The 17,611-nt window shown below is 42.3% G+C and overlaps 1 protein-coding gene across 10 annotated transcripts in view; it reads left to right on the forward strand.

The window, feature by feature from the left end:
* The first annotated feature begins 475 nt into the window (after nucleotides 1-475).
* The window catches only part of LOC134336376 (endonuclease V-like), a 150,829-nt gene continuing 133,693 nt past the window's right edge, over nucleotides 476-17,611 (forward strand). For all 10 annotated transcript variants that reach the window (XR_010015783.1, XM_063030526.1, XM_063030523.1 and 7 more), the window contains exons 1-2: nucleotides 476-585; nucleotides 7,849-8,020. Coding sequence is in view for 9 of the 10 variants with exons in the window: in XM_063030526.1 (XP_062886596.1) it covers nucleotides 527-585; nucleotides 7,849-8,020 (231 nt within the window). In the remaining variant the exon portion in view is untranslated. The remainder of the gene's footprint in view (nucleotides 586-7,848; nucleotides 8,021-17,611) is intronic.

Consider the following 17,611-nt stretch of genomic DNA (forward strand, 5'->3'; position numbering starts at 1 on the left):
GACACTTAGAATCAGTCTAGACACATAGACCGATCATAAGTACATAAGAGACACTAAATGCAGGAGTATCTGTACCTAAGGTGACAGGTAGGTAATAATAAAGTGACAAAAGGGACTCTTGGCAAGAGGAACTCGTCTAGGTAGTCACAGGGCAGAGACTGTGTCAGTATAGGCATGAGGTGTGGGGTGGAGGTATGAAGTGTAAAGTGTCAGTGGATGGGTTATAAAGGATGCTGAAGGGAAGAGTGACTGATGTGGATTTTGTGGTGGTTGGGGGGATGAGAGGGGGGTCCACTTGGACTCATGTGGCTTGTTTTGAAGACATGCTTTCGAGTGGTTGCAAGTTTTACTATTCTTAAGGTGGTTCGACCGTTTGATGTGGAGAATTGGTGGTTTGCAGTGCATGTAAATAACTAGTTATAGTGAGGGCATCACAAGTTCCAACAACCACCCAACCTCCCGGAAAGGGAGACGCGGGGCTGGTGCGCATGCGCGCCGCGGCAGCCGCGGGACGGGTGCGGGTTCGATGTCGGCGTCCCCGCGGGGTCCGGATCACGACGAGCAGCTGCTCCGGGACTGGGAGAGGTACAGGCAACGCTTTCGTTTAAACGCCACGGAATAGAAAATAATATACCCCTCCCCACTTAAGATCGCACACGGCGACGGCAGACGTCTGTTTAAAGCGCCAAGAGCTAGGGCCGGTGGGAGGGCCTTCGATCGCAGTGCATTCTGGGAACTGCAGTGAGGGGGAAGGACTATATCTCCCAGAATGCTGTGTTCCTCTGGCGCATCAATTCTGCCAGCCCGCACTTGGCCAACATCCCTCCAACCCTTCCTGTGCATGTAGCTGGTTAAATGTCTTTTAAACATTGCTCTTGTCTCTGCTTCTGTCATTTCCACTGGCAGCACCCTCTGTTTAGAAAAAATACCTGGTTCTCACATATTCTTTTAGACTTTCCCCACTCAACTGATGCACTTTAGACCTTACAATTTAATAAACAGACACCACCAATTAATGGAGAATATTGGCTGGGAAGAGCGTGCGAACAAACTGGAAGCAACAGCTCCCATTTCTTCCTGAAAGTTGAGCTTCCACAGTAAATTTTTCCATATCCACGGGAACAGCACCGTTACTGTGGTAGTATAGCAGTTAAAAATACCAGAACGATGGTCTGAATGCAATTTATATTCAGTTAGTAACCTGGAATTTGTGGGAGATTAAAAAAAAACAATCTATCTTAGTAACGTTGACCACAATGACAACCATTTTGTCATAAAAATTCATTTCATTGATTAATATAAGACTATTTACATAGGAGCAGAATTAGGCCATTCAGCCCATCGAGTCTGCTCCACCATTCCATCGTGGTTGATTTATTATCCCCCTCAACCCTGCCTTTGCCCCTCACCTTTGACACCCTTACTAATCAAAAACCTATCAAACTCTGCTCTAAGTATACCCACAGCTGTCTCTGCCAATGAATTCCACCGATTCACCACCCTTTGGCTAAGCAAATTCCTCCTCATCTCTGTTCTAAATGGACATCCCTCTATTCTGAGGCTGTGTCCTCTGGTTCTATACTCTCCCAGTATAGGAAACATCCTCCCCCCATTCTGGGCTTTTCAATATTCAATAGGTTTCAATGAGATCCCTCCTTATTCTTCTAAACTCCAGCGAGTACAGGACCAGAACCATCAAATGTTCCTGGTATGTTAATACTTTAATTCCCAGGATCATTTGGGGGTGGAGGTAAAATTGCCATCTTTAAGTATTCTGCATGGTATGTGACTCCAGTCGCACCACATGGATTTTCAAATACCTAATCTCTACCCAGCTGTAGGGAGCCTCTCATCACCTCCTGTAGGGCCATTGGGTACAGGCAGTACAGAATGGTTCTGTCAGTGACACAAGACATTCTGCAGACGCCCCTAGTGCTCTTCCTCCTTCCCTTTCTCCTATGATCCACTTTCCTCTCCAGCCCTTTACCTTTCCCACCCATCTGGCTTCACCGTTCACCTTCTAACTATCCTCCTCCTCCTTATCCCCGCAGCTTTTTAATCTTGACGTCTTCCCCCTTCCTTTCCAGTCCTGATGAAGGGTCTCAGCCTGAAACGTCGACTGGTTTTCATATCCGTAGCTGCTGCCTGACCCGCTGAGATTCCCCCAGCATTTTGTGTGCGCTGCTCTGGTTCTGTCAATGAAGCTCAGATCCTGAATGAATAAAGTGCAGAGTTGCATGAATGGGCTTGCATACGCGCTCCACTTCGATCTGTAGCCCTCTGAGCCCTGTTTCCTCTCTGTCCTGCCTCTCTCGGCGCAATGATGTCATTGTTTGAGTGTCGGGGCTACGTTACTAAAGTGATCCTTGGGTCTGTCACTGCTGGGTTTGTCCATGAGCGTCTTGCTATTCCAGGTCCCAACCTTCATATTGAAGAATGTGTGCTGGCCTGTGTGAATTGTTTAAATAAGATTTGCATACTAGCTTTCAGAGAGCTATCACAAGGAGTTGTTAAGCACCAGCTTCCTGTCCTTCAGAGTCGTACGTTACAGATAGGGTTGCCAACTGTCCTGTATTAGCTGGGACATCCTGTACATTGGGCTAAATTGGTTGTCCCATATGAGACCGCCCTTGTCCCGTATTTCCCCCACTAAGGTAGAGCGTTCCTATGAAACCTTTCGTGCCGAAATGGCGTAAAGCAAAGAAGCAATTACCGTTAATTTATATGGAAAAGTTGGCGCCTGGCCAAGTGGTAAGCGTCAGTCTAGTGATCTGAAGGTCACTAGTTCGAGCCCCAGCCGAGGCAACGTGTTGTGTCCTTGAGCAAGGCACTTAACCACACATTGCTCTGCGACGACACCAGTGCCAAGCTGTATGGGTCCTAATGCCCTTCCCTTGGACAACATCGGTGGCGTGGAGAGGGGAGACTTGCAGCATGGGCAACTGCCGGTCTTCCATACAACCTTGCCCAGGCCTGCGCCCCGGAAACCTTCCAAGGCGCAAATCCATGGTCTCATGAGACTAATGGATGTCTATTATATGGGAAAAATTTTTGAGTGTTCCCAGACCCCAAAAATAACCTACCAAATCATACCAAATAACACATAAAACCTACCAAATAACACTAACATATAGTAAAAGCAGGAATGATATGATAAACACACAGCCTATATGAAGTAGAAATAATGTAGGTACAGTGCAGTTTCACTGAACAGAATCGGGAAGATTAAGCCAAAACTGATTTGCAGAAAAAAAATCGGCACATACACACATGCGCACGTCATGCATGTGCACACAGGTGCCCGCGCAAGGCTTCATGGTCATGGTAGTCTTTCTCGGGGTAAACACAAGTGTCCCGTATTTGACTGCTACTTTTGTCCCTTATTTGGGAGTGAGAAAGTTGGCGACCCTGGTTACAGACAACATGCTGGACGCCTCCATCAAGGTAGGCCTATGTCCATTAGGGATAGAAGTCTTGTGGTTCACGGGTATAGAGGTGTAGCCCTTGGGGTACTCAGTGTTGATTATGCACCCCATGTAGCCTCAGTGCATCAAGGTCAAAGGTGGACAGAGAAGCCTCCTAATTACTCCCCTCAGCTGCTGACGAATTTCTCAAAGTTAGCAACGACCCAGAATGTTCCCGCAATACTGCCACCACTGGTTGGAGGACTCCAGTGACTAACAGCGCAAGTACTGATGGAGCTGAAAGAGTCTTGAAGGATGTACTTGCCACTTGAATCTGTGGAAGCATGAACATGGGGGATGATGTTGATCTTGATTTCAACACCTTACCTGTTCGAGATGCATGTGAAGAGTCTACTGGCCACTATCTATAGTTCACCATCTACACTGTCCATACTTCTTGCTGCCCCAATGGCGCAAGCGGAATAATCACAGACCCCACCCACCCCAGAGATTCTCTGGTATAGAAACACCAATGCCCAAGAACAGAAAAGCCATCCTACAAAAAGTGGATACAGCCCAGGAAAAGGCCTCCCCACCAGTGAGCTCATCTACAAGGAGCACTGGCAGAAGAAAGTAGCATCCATCATCAAGGACTCCCACCATTAAGGCCATGCTGTCTTCATGCAGCTGCCATCAGGACCCTTAGGTCACACACCATCAGGTGCAGGAACAGTTATTATTCCTACAGCCATCAGCCTCCTAAACTAGTGTGGACAATGTGTGAGAGAGAGAAAGGGAGAGATTTGCACAGTTTTTCTTCTTTTGCACATTGATCGTCAGTCACTTGTGTTGCTTTTAATTGATTCTGTCGTATTTCTTTGCTCTATTGTGAATGCCCACAAGAAAATGAATCTCTGGGTTGTATATGGTGACATAAACGTACATTAATAATAAACTTATTGTGAATTTTTCTCCTGTTCCCACTGGGCGGAAGCGAAGAGAAAACCTGAAAAGACAAACTGCCAGGCTCAAGGATAGCTTCATCCTAATGAAAGGTTTCAGTGACTTTATTCCTTTCCATTGACGCTGAGTTCCTCCAGCATTTTGTGTATGTTACTCTGGATTTGCAGCATCTCCAGAATCTCTTTTGTTCTATCCCACTGTTATCAGACACTTGAACAGACCTCTTAGTCATTAAGATGGATTCTCTTTCCTTACAATCTACCTCGTTATAATCTTGCACTTTATCATTGACCTGCACTGCACTCTTTCGATAGCTTTTACACTTCATTCTGCCATTCTGTATTGCTTTACATTTTTTTCCAGCTCAATGTGCAGTGTATTGATTTGACCTCTATAAACAGTATGCAAGACAAGCTTTTCACATGTGGCAATAATAAACCAATTCCAATCTGTCATTCTGTGTGGCACTAGCATTGTGCTGAATGGGCTGGATTCTGATAGATCTGGCAGTTCTAAACAGAGGCCATACAATGCATAATCTCATAGCCTGGCATCTTCTCCATTCAACAGTGGATCAACCCTGGTTTAACAGAGAGTGCCAGAAGACATATGGTATGAGGTAATATGCAGATATGAGGTGTATGTCGTGCTGGAGGCTGTATTTCATTCAGAGTTTCTGGAGGTTTGGTACGTCAAAGATTCTTGCAAACTTCTACACATGTGCTGTGGAGAGAGTTCTACTAGTGGCATCACCGTCTGGCTTGGAGGGGCCACTGCACAGGATCGGAGGTTTGGAAGTTCATCCAGCTCCATCATGGACACTAACCTCCCCAGCATCAAGGACACCTTCGAAAGGCGATGCCTCAAAATGGTGGCATTCTTCATTAAGGACCCTCATCACCCAGGACATGCTCTCTTCTTATTACTACCATCAAGGTGAAGGTACAGGAGCCTCAAGACACACAAGGTTTTAGAAAAGTTTCTTCCCTTCCGCCCTCAGATTTCTGAACAGTCCAATGACTCATGAACAATAATTTAGTATTTTTACTTTCTTTGCACCATTCACTTTATTTATTTAGTTATCTATTTATTTATTATTGTAATTTGTAGTATATTTTATGTACTGCTGTGGCAAAGCAACACATTTCTCCACATACATCAGTGATAATAAACCTGATTCCGATTCTGATCTTGTTTGTTAGGTTCCAGAAAGGCCTGTGCACTCCAGGGCTGGTGCACTGATCTTAGTGAAAAAACACTAAACAGCAGATGTTACCACTCTGAGATTAACAAATGCTTTACACATTCTTTGCTTTTATTTATTTTTATTTGCTCTGAAGCATCTGTGTTAGTTATGACAACCGCATGCTGCTAAATCATTTGAAACCTTGTCTTTCAACAACCCCAGTTTGGTTTGGTGTGCTATAAATGCTCCTTAATCCCAATCCATTATTGCCTCAGGCATCTTTAAACCTCTAGAGTCTAGCAAATGCAGCCCTAGTTTATTTAAATCTTCTCTTGTTTTAACTGTAGGAGTCCGCATTTCATCTGAATATCTGCGCTGAATTTCCGCTAGGCTAATGTATCTTTCAAATGTATGTGGTGCCCAGGGATGATCAGGGTTCCTGGTGTGGCCTAACCAGGGCTTTTTACCACAGTGTTATGGCTTCTGTCCCACATTATTCTTGCCATAAAACAGACAACTTCAGAGTTTACTAAATTAGAAGTTGTTTTCTGTGATTATACTTTTGGTTTTGTGCTACACCTTTGTAATTCTATTTCTTCTCCTTTGTTGCCCAAGTGTCACCTGCCTGATTGACTGCAGAGAAATTTGGTATGTGGCTTTCTACGTTAGATTTAAGACCTTACTTAAAAATACTGAACTGGCCTAATCCACTGTTAAGCACTAGTCGGCTCCTCTCCAACAAGGATCAACCTTACTCGCGATAAACATTTACATGTATTAGGAATTTGCTGTGGTGCGCTGGCGCGACATGCAACACAAGACAACAACATTCCACAATTACAAAGAACAAAGAATCACAAGAAAAGTTAGACCTGATATCCATCCTGATGAAGGGTTTTGGCTAAAATGTCGATTGTTTATTTCTCTCCATAGATGCTGCCTGACTTGCTTAGTTCCTCCAGTATTTTGTGTGCGTTGCTCTGAATTTACAGCATCCGCAGAATCTCTTGAGTTTATGACTTGGAGTATTTGACTTTGGTGAATCACATTGACTTTGAACCTGAGATGCTATTGACAGTACAGACTGACACTTTCTATACTTGTTGCCTGTGGATGTGCTTGACCAATTCAGCCTTCATTGTGAATCCCAAGTCTCTTGTGAGCTGAATAGCTTTCTGGGCTTTTTTTTCCCCGAGGAGTTAAGAGTTAACCATAGTACTGGGCAGACAAGCTAAAATAAAATTGAATGAAGACTTAGCACAACCAATGCTGTAGGCCAAAACACACAAAGCACAGGAGGAATTTAGCAGGTCAGGCAGCGTCTATGGAGAGGAATAAACACTGTGTGTTTCAAGCTAAGACCCTTAATCAGGACTGGAAGGAAAGAGGGAAGAAGCCAGAATGAAGGCTACTTTTTCTTAATAAGTAATGAGGAGCAAGAGACAGTGTTTGTCTTAGAGTCATCTTTCTGATAGCTCAGATCAAGTTTCTTATCTAAGGAAGTACATGTACATAAAGATGCAAAGAGAAACTTAAATCCTGCAGCATCACAGGCAGGAGACATACGAGACACAACATTCACAAGAAAAACATACATTAGATTGTCTTATGATGGTAACTTGTGTTAGCTGGGGCTTTTCTCTCTGGGGTAAAGGGGGATGAGAGCTGACCTGTTAGAGGTGTACAAGATGATAAGAGGCTTAGACAAAGAGGATAGCCAGAGATTTCTCCAGAGCAGAAATGGCTAATACAAGGGGCATAATTTTAAAGTGATTGGGAGAAATTAAGGGCGGGGGGAGGATGTCAGAGGTAAGTTCTGTACACAGAGAGAGGTGGGTCCTTGGGACGCTCTGGCAGGGGTGGTGGTAGAGGCATTTAGGAAACTCTTGGATTGGTACATGGATGATAGAAAAATGGACGATTACATAGGAGGGAAGGGTTAGAATTAATCTCAAAAGGTGAGCCCTTTACTGTGCTGCTTCTAAACGTAAATTATACAAGGAAGAGCACAATTAGAACTAAAAATAATGTGGTGCAAAGTGTCACTGTACGGAGGTAGTGATTAGAATTGTGCAGATTGGTTCAAGAATCAAATGATTAGAGTAATTGTACCATACTGAGGATTCCCATGAACAATAAATGCAAGTAAAGGATCTCTGTATTGGCTTGTCCAATCATTGGCTCACTAATTTTGCTAGGTTCAGAATCTATGACGTTTGATTAAATTTATTATTATAAATTATTTACATATTTTTCTTTGTTGCTTAAATATTGACTTTGATTTCCTTCTGGCAGCCAGCAAGTAGAACTAAAGAAGCATGTGATTGACTACAACACCGAGGATTGGCAGAGCAACGAAGGCTTTGAAGGGTTAGAGCGTGTCGGAGGAGTGGATCTATCTTTCATCAAGGAAGATGAAGTTAATGCTTGTGCTTCGCTAGTGGTTCTCAGTTATCCTGATCTCAAGGTAAAATGAAGGATTAAACCTGGGAAGGTTGTAATTGATCCATGCACCAGCTGTCACGTGTTGTCATTCATTGCAAAGGCCTGTCCCATTCTCGGTGGCAGCAGCAATTTGCACCTCTTCAGTGCTTTTAACATTTTAAGCACCCCATGCTCTTCACAACTAGCCAGCTGGTAGAATAGTGGCATCCTCACCGGACTTCGAGGCTTGTGGTCCCAGGTTCGAATTCAGCCGGCTTCTTGCATGCTTTCCATCTTGTGCCGGATTGAGTTGCTCATAAAAATAAAAACAGACAAATGCTAAAGAAAGGGCAAGGTTGCTGGCCGATGCCCTTCACAGGAGGAGAAACTGATGGTTGGAAGGTCTGGATAAAGCTGAGAAGGCAAATGGTTTTGAGGAAGGGAGGAAGTGACTAACATGACCAACAAGGTACAGAAGCCTTAGGTCCCACACTGTCAGGTTCAGGAACAGTTTTTACTCTCGAACCATCAGGCTCCTGAACATAGTCCTTTCTAAGCTGTGTGCGTGTGCGTGCACACACACGTTTTTCAACCAGCGCACAAAGGAAATTAATGTGCGCACAAAAGGTTAGTTACTTAAAATAATGTAGTAATTAATATTATACTTATTGAAAATTATCTTTTAGCTAACTGCTTCTGTTAACCAGTTAGTCGGTTTTTCAAATACCACAATGCACATCAGTAATTTACGTCACCTCACCTATCCTGTTCCAGTTTGTACAGCTGCATCACGGCGGCAGCCATGTTTGGCGGACAGTGTTCATATCGTAAAGTTTACAAAGATCTGTTTCAAATCCTGTAGATAGTTTACTAAGTTTTTATTGAAAAAAATATTGATTCACTATGTCGAATTCAAAAGAAGCGAAGGGCGTGAAGCGCAAAAGAACTGTAAGTTTGTTTAAAGTTGAATGGCTTAACAAAATAGTAGAAACTGCTACACCGAAAGCTCATGAGGTCATGAACGTTCAGCCAAAAGAAATATTAATGTATTAATGTATGATTTGGAAACTGAAATTATCTGTTTGTATTGTCGTGATGCGAAAGTTGCTGGGGAATTTGCTAGTGGAAAGAAGTGGGATGATATTTGGAAACAACAGGAATTCTGCAGCTGCTGGAAATTCAAGCAACACACATCAAAGTTGCTGGTGAACGCAGCAGGCCAAGCAGCATCTGTAGGAAGAGGTGCAGTCGACGTTTCAGGCCGAGACCCTTCGTCAGGACTAACTGAAGGAAGAGTGAGTAAGGGATTTGAAAGTTGGAGGGGGAGGGGGAGATCCAAAATGATAGTAGAAGACAGGAGGGGGAGGGATAGAGCCAAGAGCTGGACAGGTGATAAGCAAAAGGGGATACGAGAGGATCATGGGACAGGAGGTCCGGGAAGAAAGACAAGGGGGGGGGGACCCAGAGGATGGGCAAGAGGTATATTCAGAGGGACAGAGGGAGAAAAAGGAGAGTGAGAGAAAGAATGTGTGCATAAAAATAAGTAACAGATGGGGTACGAGGGGGAGGTGGGGCCTTAGCGGAAGCTAGAGAAGTCGACTTCTCTAACTTCCGCTAAGGCCCCACCTCCCCCTCGTACCCCATCTGTTACTTATTTTTATGCACACATTCTTTCTCTCACTCTCCTTTTTCTCCCTCTGTCCCTCTGAATATACCTCTTGCCCATCCTCTGGGTCCCCTCCCCCCCTTGTCTTTCTTCCCGGACCTCCTGTCCCATGATCCTCTCGTATCGCCTTTTGCCTATCACCTGTCCAGCTCTTGGCTCTATCCCTCCCCCTCCTGTCTTCTCCTATCATTTTGGATCTCCCCCTCCCCCTCCAACTTTCAAATCCCTTACTCACTCTTCCTTCAGTTAGTCCTGACGAAGGGTCTCGGCCTGAAACGTCGACTGCACCTCTTCCTACAGATGCTGCTTGGCCTGCTGCGTTCACCAGCAACTTTGATGTGTGTTGCTTGATATTTGGAAACTTGACTTTTTGAAGCGTCATTTGGGAAGTAAATCGCATTTGGATGGTGTACAAAAGCTCAGACAACAGAACCCGTCATTACCCTTTACAGGAGTGCTACGCATGTTAAGGTTGAGTGCAGATGAGCAAGAGCGAAATCGATCAAACCCAGAGGAGGTCAAAGATGAGGTACAAGAATGGTCAGCTTCTGATTTCTCTGCAATTGCAGATTGTGACTTCACATTTGGCGATGAACAAGTTAATGCCTTATGTCTAAAATATCATGATTTTCTAGCTGAAAATACTGTAATAGTTAGACAGTTTAATGATTTCAAATTTTCCGTGCAAGAAAAAATTAAATCCAAACTGATTTCAAACTTTGCTCAAATGGTGGCATTTGTACTTCAAAATGAACAGTTTTGCGACCTTGCATAGTTGATGGACAATGGGGGAACCTTTCTTGCGTCTAGTGCGGACTGTGAACGAGGTTTTAGCCTAATGAATCAACTCAAAACCAAGCTGAGAAACCGTTTAGGTGAATGTCATTTGGATATGTTAATGAGAATCAAAAGCTATCAATTGGATGTAAGTTCTATTAGTCTAGATAGATTTACAAAGAATAGATAAATGCCAAAGACAGGAGAGAGAAAAAATATTTTGTTGTTATTCTGTGCAGTTTTATGTCAAATATTTTGTAAACCTACATAAAATGTGCCATGTGTGCATTCAGTGCGCACATACCTTTGTCACAGGAAAAATATTTGCACAACGTAAGAGTTTTGCGCATACTGACTACCAAAAATTAGAAGGAACATTGCTCCTGAACCAGCATGGATGACTTCACTCACCTCAGCAGTGAACTGATTCCACAATGTACCAGCTCACTTTCAAGGACTCTACAACTCATGTTCTTAGAAAAATAGAGGGCTATGGGTAAGCCTAGGTAATTTCTAAGGTAAGAACATGTTTGGCACAGCTTTGTGGACCGAAGGGCCTGTATTGTGCTGTAGGTTTTATATGGTTCTCAATGTTAATTATTTAGTATTTACACTCAGTGTTATTTACTTGTTTGTCTTCTTTTGCATTTTGATTGTTCGTGAATTTTTGTGTGTAGTTTTTCATTGATTCTATTTGTTCTACTTTGAATGCCTACAAGAAAATGTATCTCAGGGTAGTATATGATGATGCATGTAGCGATACAGTGCGGAGTAGATCCTTCCAGACTTCGAGCCACGCCACTCCATCAACCCCAGAGCCCCAATTAACCCCAAGCTAATCACAGGACAATTTATAATGACCATTTAACCTACCTGGCACTTCTTTGGACTGTGGGAGGAAACCAGGGCACCCAGGGAAAACCCACGCATTCCACGGAGAGGAGGACAGAGACTCCTCACAGAACAGCGCCAGAATTGAACTCTAAACTCTGGAACGTCCCCAGCTGTGGTACTGTGGTGCCCAAGTATATGTACTTTGATAATATATTTTCTTTGAACTTTGATGAAAGCTCCAGAATGTTGTAGGTCAGAGCCTGGGTAGCAATGGGATGGCAGTGTGCACAGATCCAGTCAGAGCAACTACAATGAACAAAAAAAGAGAAGCTGGATCCACTTCAGTTAATAAAGTGCAGTATAACATTATTTACCTAGATTTTACTTCTGATTATCGCATTTACCTTTTATATAATTTTGTGTAGAAGGATACCTTAGCAATTTTCATATTTTGAGTGCTCTGCTGATCTGATTGGACTGTGTTACTGTCTGGTTTGGCTATTAAAACAAAAACTTCATGCCAATTTAAAAGTTCCTTCCCCCAGGCAGTTAATCTGATCAATTATTCTAATAAGCCATCCCCACTCTCCCCTCCCCAATCTATCACCTCAGTCACTGCATTGCACTGTAAACACTTTAAACCACTTTTTATAACATGTACATTGTAAGTACATAAATGTATTTATGCACATTTTATTCCATATCCATATTTTAACTGCTACGTTTATTTTGTATATAATTCCTTTATTCTTATTATTGTTGAAAACTGTGTTTTTGTCGCATGCCGAACTCTGTCCAGCACACCACAGCAAATTCGGAATGCATGTAAATGTCTATGGCAAATAAAGTTCATCCTTGATGCTGAATGACTTAACAGAAGTGAGCAAAATAAGATGATCATGGTAGCTGAGTGATAGTTTAACCATTAGCTAGAATCACTAGCCATTAATCCCTCACCTATCTGCTACTGAGAGGTACAGTATGTGAAGATGTGGTAAGTCCACTGAGTTTGAACAATTGCACATTGACCAGAGAAGCTTATGTTTCCCTTTCAAACTCTGGAAATATCCCCCACATTAAGTTTTTCCAGGCAGAGTTACAACTCTGGAACATCAGTACCTCAGTACTGAGCCTTTAGAACAACATTGATCAGAACATCCTGCATTGTTAATTTGCTACAGCAACCTGTCATCTTGATCCATACTGTTAGCATTCAGCCAATCAGAATCTTGCTGTGTCAACAATTATATAGTTAGCTCTACCTATTGAATCTGCAATCCTTTCTTATGGTTTGTTAGTTGGAATAGCACTAGGACTCTAGATATTAAGGTAATGAATATTTTGCCTTTGATTGGTCCACAAGATGAAATATTTGGATTGATAAATTAAGATTGGAATTAGTTTGTTTCAGGCATCTCTACCATCTGAATAATCACGGGGTAGGTTTATTCTAATCCTGAAGTAGCCACCGAAATAACCTGCTCTTTAAGCTGGATCAGTTTGCATGGTAGACAATTGTTTGCTGTTCCTCTCTGCAGCTCGTGGAGCATTGGGTGGCAACCTTGCTGTTCCTTCAGCATTTTGGCTGTTTTTTATGAGGCCGCGTTGCTAGCTCAACGCTCAACCCAGCACGGATGGAAAGCGTGCAAGGAGCTGGCTGAATTCGAACCTGGTACCATTCGCCTATAAGTCCAGTGCTGATGCCACTACACCATCCGCCAGCTAAGATAGACAATTGTGCTGTGCATTAACTGTGTATGGAAAATTAATGATATTACTTTAAATGTCTTGTGAGTTGTTCTTACAACTACAAAAGAACACAAGTACACACCACTACAACAACAATTTATTGTTCAAGAATAACTGTTTAAATATTGGAAAGACTGAAAGTTTCACAGACGTGAGTGATGAGATTAATAATTAGTCATAGTAGTCATAGTCATACTTTATTGATCCCGGGGGAAATTGGTTTTTGTTACAGTTGCACCATAAATAATAAATAGTAATAGAACCAGAAATAGTTAAATAGTTCATAATCCTCCACCATGTCCACACTGACCCCCTGGATGGAAACAGGGGTCACCGGTACCTTAGCCCTCCTCAGGTCTACCACCAGCTCCTTAGTCTTTTTCACATTAAGCTGCAGAGAATTCTGCTCACACCATGTGACAAAGTTTCCTACCGTAGCCCTGTACTCAGCCTCATCTCCCTTGCTGATGCATCCAACTATGGCAGAGTCATCCGAAAACTTCTGAAGATGACAAGATTCTGTGCAGTAGTTGAAGTCCGAGGTGTAAATGGTGAAGAGAAAGGGAGACAAGACAGTCCCCTGTGGAGCCCCAGTGATGCTGATCACTCTGTCGGACACACAGTGTTGCAAGCACACGTACTGTGGTCTGCCAGTCAGGTATTCAAGAATCCATGATACCAGGGAAGCATCCACCTGCATCGCTGTCAGCTTCTCCCCCAGCAGAGCAGGGCGGATGGTGTTGAACGCACTGGAGAAGTCAAAAAACGTGACCCTCACAGTGCTCGCTGGCTTGTCCAGGTGGGCGTAGACACGGTTCAGCAGGTAGACGATGGCATCCTCAACTCCTAGTCGGGGCTGGTAGGCGAACTGGGGAGAGCATGCAAGTGGGACATATATTTAATCCCAGTAGGAGCCGTCATTCTGGGAAGATGTTTCTAACATCAGCTCTATAGCTCATTGGAATTATTTGCAGAAAAAATTAATAATTCACAAGAGATTGCTCTAACATATTTAGCTTTTCCAATACAAAGGCATGTGGTATCCAAGCTAATTTTCACCATGTAAGTATCAGAAAATATTACATGATAAATTAATTAAAGAGGGTCATTGGACCGTACAGATGTTTTTCTCTTCACTATTAGATGGAAGGAATTAATTCCAACTGTACACATAATTCTGAGATAACTGGAAAGGGAAAAGATGAGAAATACTCTTGGCTAGCTATAAATCAGGATGAAAAACGATGAATCAAACATTTTAGAAACAAGTTCTCAAAATGTGATTTTTCATGAGAAAGACTCAGAAAATAAAGCAGAATAAAGTATCTGTAGAAAGAGAAACAACGTAAGCTTTTCAGGTTAAAGAGCCCTAGTCTTTCCAGCATTTTTTGTTCATTTCAGAATCGGCTGCTTTTCTTATTTTTATATAATAAGTTGACCTGTTTGTAGTAATCGTATAAGTACATGTGCTAGTATTGGTTTATATTTTGTCAGAAGTTACCAAGATGCAGTGAAAAGCTTGTCTTGTATACTGTTAATACTGATCAAAACATTACACGGTGCATCAAGCTAGAATAAGATAAAACAATAACTATAAAGAATGAAGTGTAAAAGCTACCGAAAGAGTGCAGTGAATGTAAATGATAAGGTGCGAGACTGAGCGGAGGCTGTAGTGTTGTGGAGAGTGTATTGACTAAGCCTTTGAACAGAAGATCCTACAAAAGGTAGTGGATTCAGCTCAGTACATCACAGGTAAAGCCCTCCCGACCGCTGAGCACATTTACATGAAATGCTGTCATAGGACAGCATCAGAGATCCTTACCATGCAGGCCGTGTTCTTTTCTCTCTGCTGCCAGAGGATAAAAGGTACAAGAGTCTCCAGGCTCACACCACCTTGTTCAAGAACAGGTACTACCCCTGAGGATCTCAGGATCTGCATACCTTCCGGCCAGGCTTGTGATAATGATCATCATCACCCATTGTCCTTCGAGACAGACGAATGCTAACCAACTACCATTCAACCATCAGGCTCTTGAACAGAAGGGGATAACTACACTCACTTGCCCATCCATTGAGACATTCATAAACCAATGATCTCACTTTAAGGGTTCTTAATCTTGTTATTTCATGTTCTCATTTATTGCTATTTTTACTTGCATTTACACTGTTTGCTGTCTTCTGCACTCTACTTGACCTTCACTGATCCAGTTATAGTAACTACTCTATAGATTTGCTGAATATACCTGCAGAAAAATGAATCTTAGGGTTGTATGTGGTGACACATATGCATTCTGATAATAAAATTTATTTTGAAATTTGAACTTTGAGGCTGGTTCCTTCTCTCTGTGATATGGTATTTTAGATCAAATCGCGTGCTGCTTCTCAGAGACCAGTAGTATGAGCATATGCCACTGAGGTTGCTAACATAGGAATCCTATCGAGTTAATATAAAACATCTCCATTTTCTTTCGTCCCTTTTGAAATCTGCAGTTACATCTAAGCCAGCAGTAGGTGGCAACAAATTTTAGAAATGCAGGAACAATTTATATCTTCTCAGCGTTTTCTTCCTTCACTGGTCTTGTTGGATACTGTTCATTTGGATTTAAGGAGTGAGTAAGTATAGAATAGGCACTGGTTTTAGTTTCAAAGTAGTTAATTTCAAACAATTTATCGTGCTATTTATTCCAGCCCCATTGTTAAAATTCTGAGCAGAATCATATTGCAAACATCTACCACATATTTCTATATTGCCTAGGCAGCATAATCACCTTTTTTAATTACACTTAATAATTAACTGAAAACCAAAAAAAAAGAGAATTAAAAGAGAAAAGATAAGCTGTGACATTTCATTGAAGAATTCGCCATCCAGGCATGCTCTCTTCTTGCTGCTGCCGTCAGGAAGGAGGTACAGGCACCTCAGGACCCACACCATCAGGTTCAGGAAGAGATTTTTTCCCCCTCAACTATCAGGTTCTAGAACCAGAAGGGATAACCTCACTCATCTTCACTCAGTGCTATGTTGCAATGTTTCCACAACCTAAGAGCTCACTTTCAAGGACTCTACAACTCATATTCTCGATATTTACGATCTTCTTTCCCTCTTTTTGTATTTGCACATTTTGTTGCTTTTGCACACTGGTTGTTTGTCCACGTTGTGTGTTGTTTTTCATTGTGTTTCTGTATTTACTGTGAATGCCTGCAAGTAAATGAATCTCAGGGTTTCATGTGGTGACATACATGTACTTTGATAATAAATTTACTTTGAACTTTACAGATGCTCACTGATCAAGCTTTCTCTGCTTTTATTTTGCATTTACATACTTTACAATTTCTGTTTCTTATTATGATCCTCTCTTTAGTGAAGGTTTTATGAAGGAAATTGTACACTGACACTGCACTGTGAAATGAAAAAACACCAGCACTCCGTGAAAGTGAATCGCTGAATTTCCCTGCATGATGGGCCATGCTCAAATTAACTAAAATTCCTCAAAGATACTGTGTTCTACAGGATAGTGCAGATGAAAGAAATCGTGGCGTTAGTGGTGACATTGAAATAATTAATTTTACATGAAAAGCAGTGAAGAAAATATCTACAGTACATTTAAAAGTTCCAAATAACCTTTGCTGCTAACACTTATACTACTACAGTTGCTATATATATATATATATCAATAAGAGTTTGAGGAGATTCAGTATGATACTAAAGACCCTAGCAAATTTCTATTGATGCTCCATGAAGAGCATTCTAACTGGTTGCATCACTGTCTGGCATGAAGGGGCCACTGCACAGGACGGAAAAATCCACAGAGGATTGTAAACTCAGCCAGCTCCATCGTCAAGGACATCTTCAAAAGGCAATGCCTCTAAGAGGTGACATTCATTATTAAGGGCACCCACCTCCCAGAAGGTGCCATCTTCTCATTACCACCATCACAGTGGAGGTACAGCAGTCTGAAGACACACACTCAACGTTTTAGGAACGGCTTCTTCCCCTCTGCCATCAGATTTCTAAGCAGACAATGGCCTCATGAACACTACCTCACTATTTTTTGTTCTCTTTTTCACTGCTTATTTATTTTTTTATATATTTCTTTTTATAATTTATAGTAAATATTATGTATTGTATTATACTGCTGCTACAAAACAACAGATTTCGTGATGTATGCCAGTGATAATAAACCTGACTTTGCTTCAGATTCTGATTCGAACAGCATTGATTGTTATTTGTTGAAGAGATGTCTCCTTGAACTTTCACTGTTCATTCTACATTCAATGTTTTAAGATTGTTTTGTTAAAATGCATGTGCCTTTATGAACATTGTGAACAAAAATGCAGGAAGAGTCACATGGAGAGGAGAGGAGAAGATGGCGGCACGACGCAGTGCGCAGTGGCCACTCCAGTGATGAATATCTGTTATCTGTCAAGTAGGGCGCCATGCACAATCCTGATTTGATGGAGGCAGATGTGAGAGCATGGAGAAACATCTGGTGAAACTTCTGAAATGCCTGTTTCGCTGCCATTGCTACTGTGCGATCAAGAATCTCCGGAGGGGAAGGCCCCGAGTCCTCGGCTTTGCTTGTTGCTCGGCGGCTGGGGCAGGGTCAAAGC

The sequence above is a fragment of the Mobula hypostoma genome, chromosome 22 (assembly GCF_963921235.1).
Source record: "Mobula hypostoma chromosome 22, sMobHyp1.1, whole genome shotgun sequence".
In the NCBI taxonomy this organism is placed as follows: Eukaryota; Metazoa; Chordata; class Chondrichthyes; order Myliobatiformes; family Myliobatidae; genus Mobula; species Mobula hypostoma.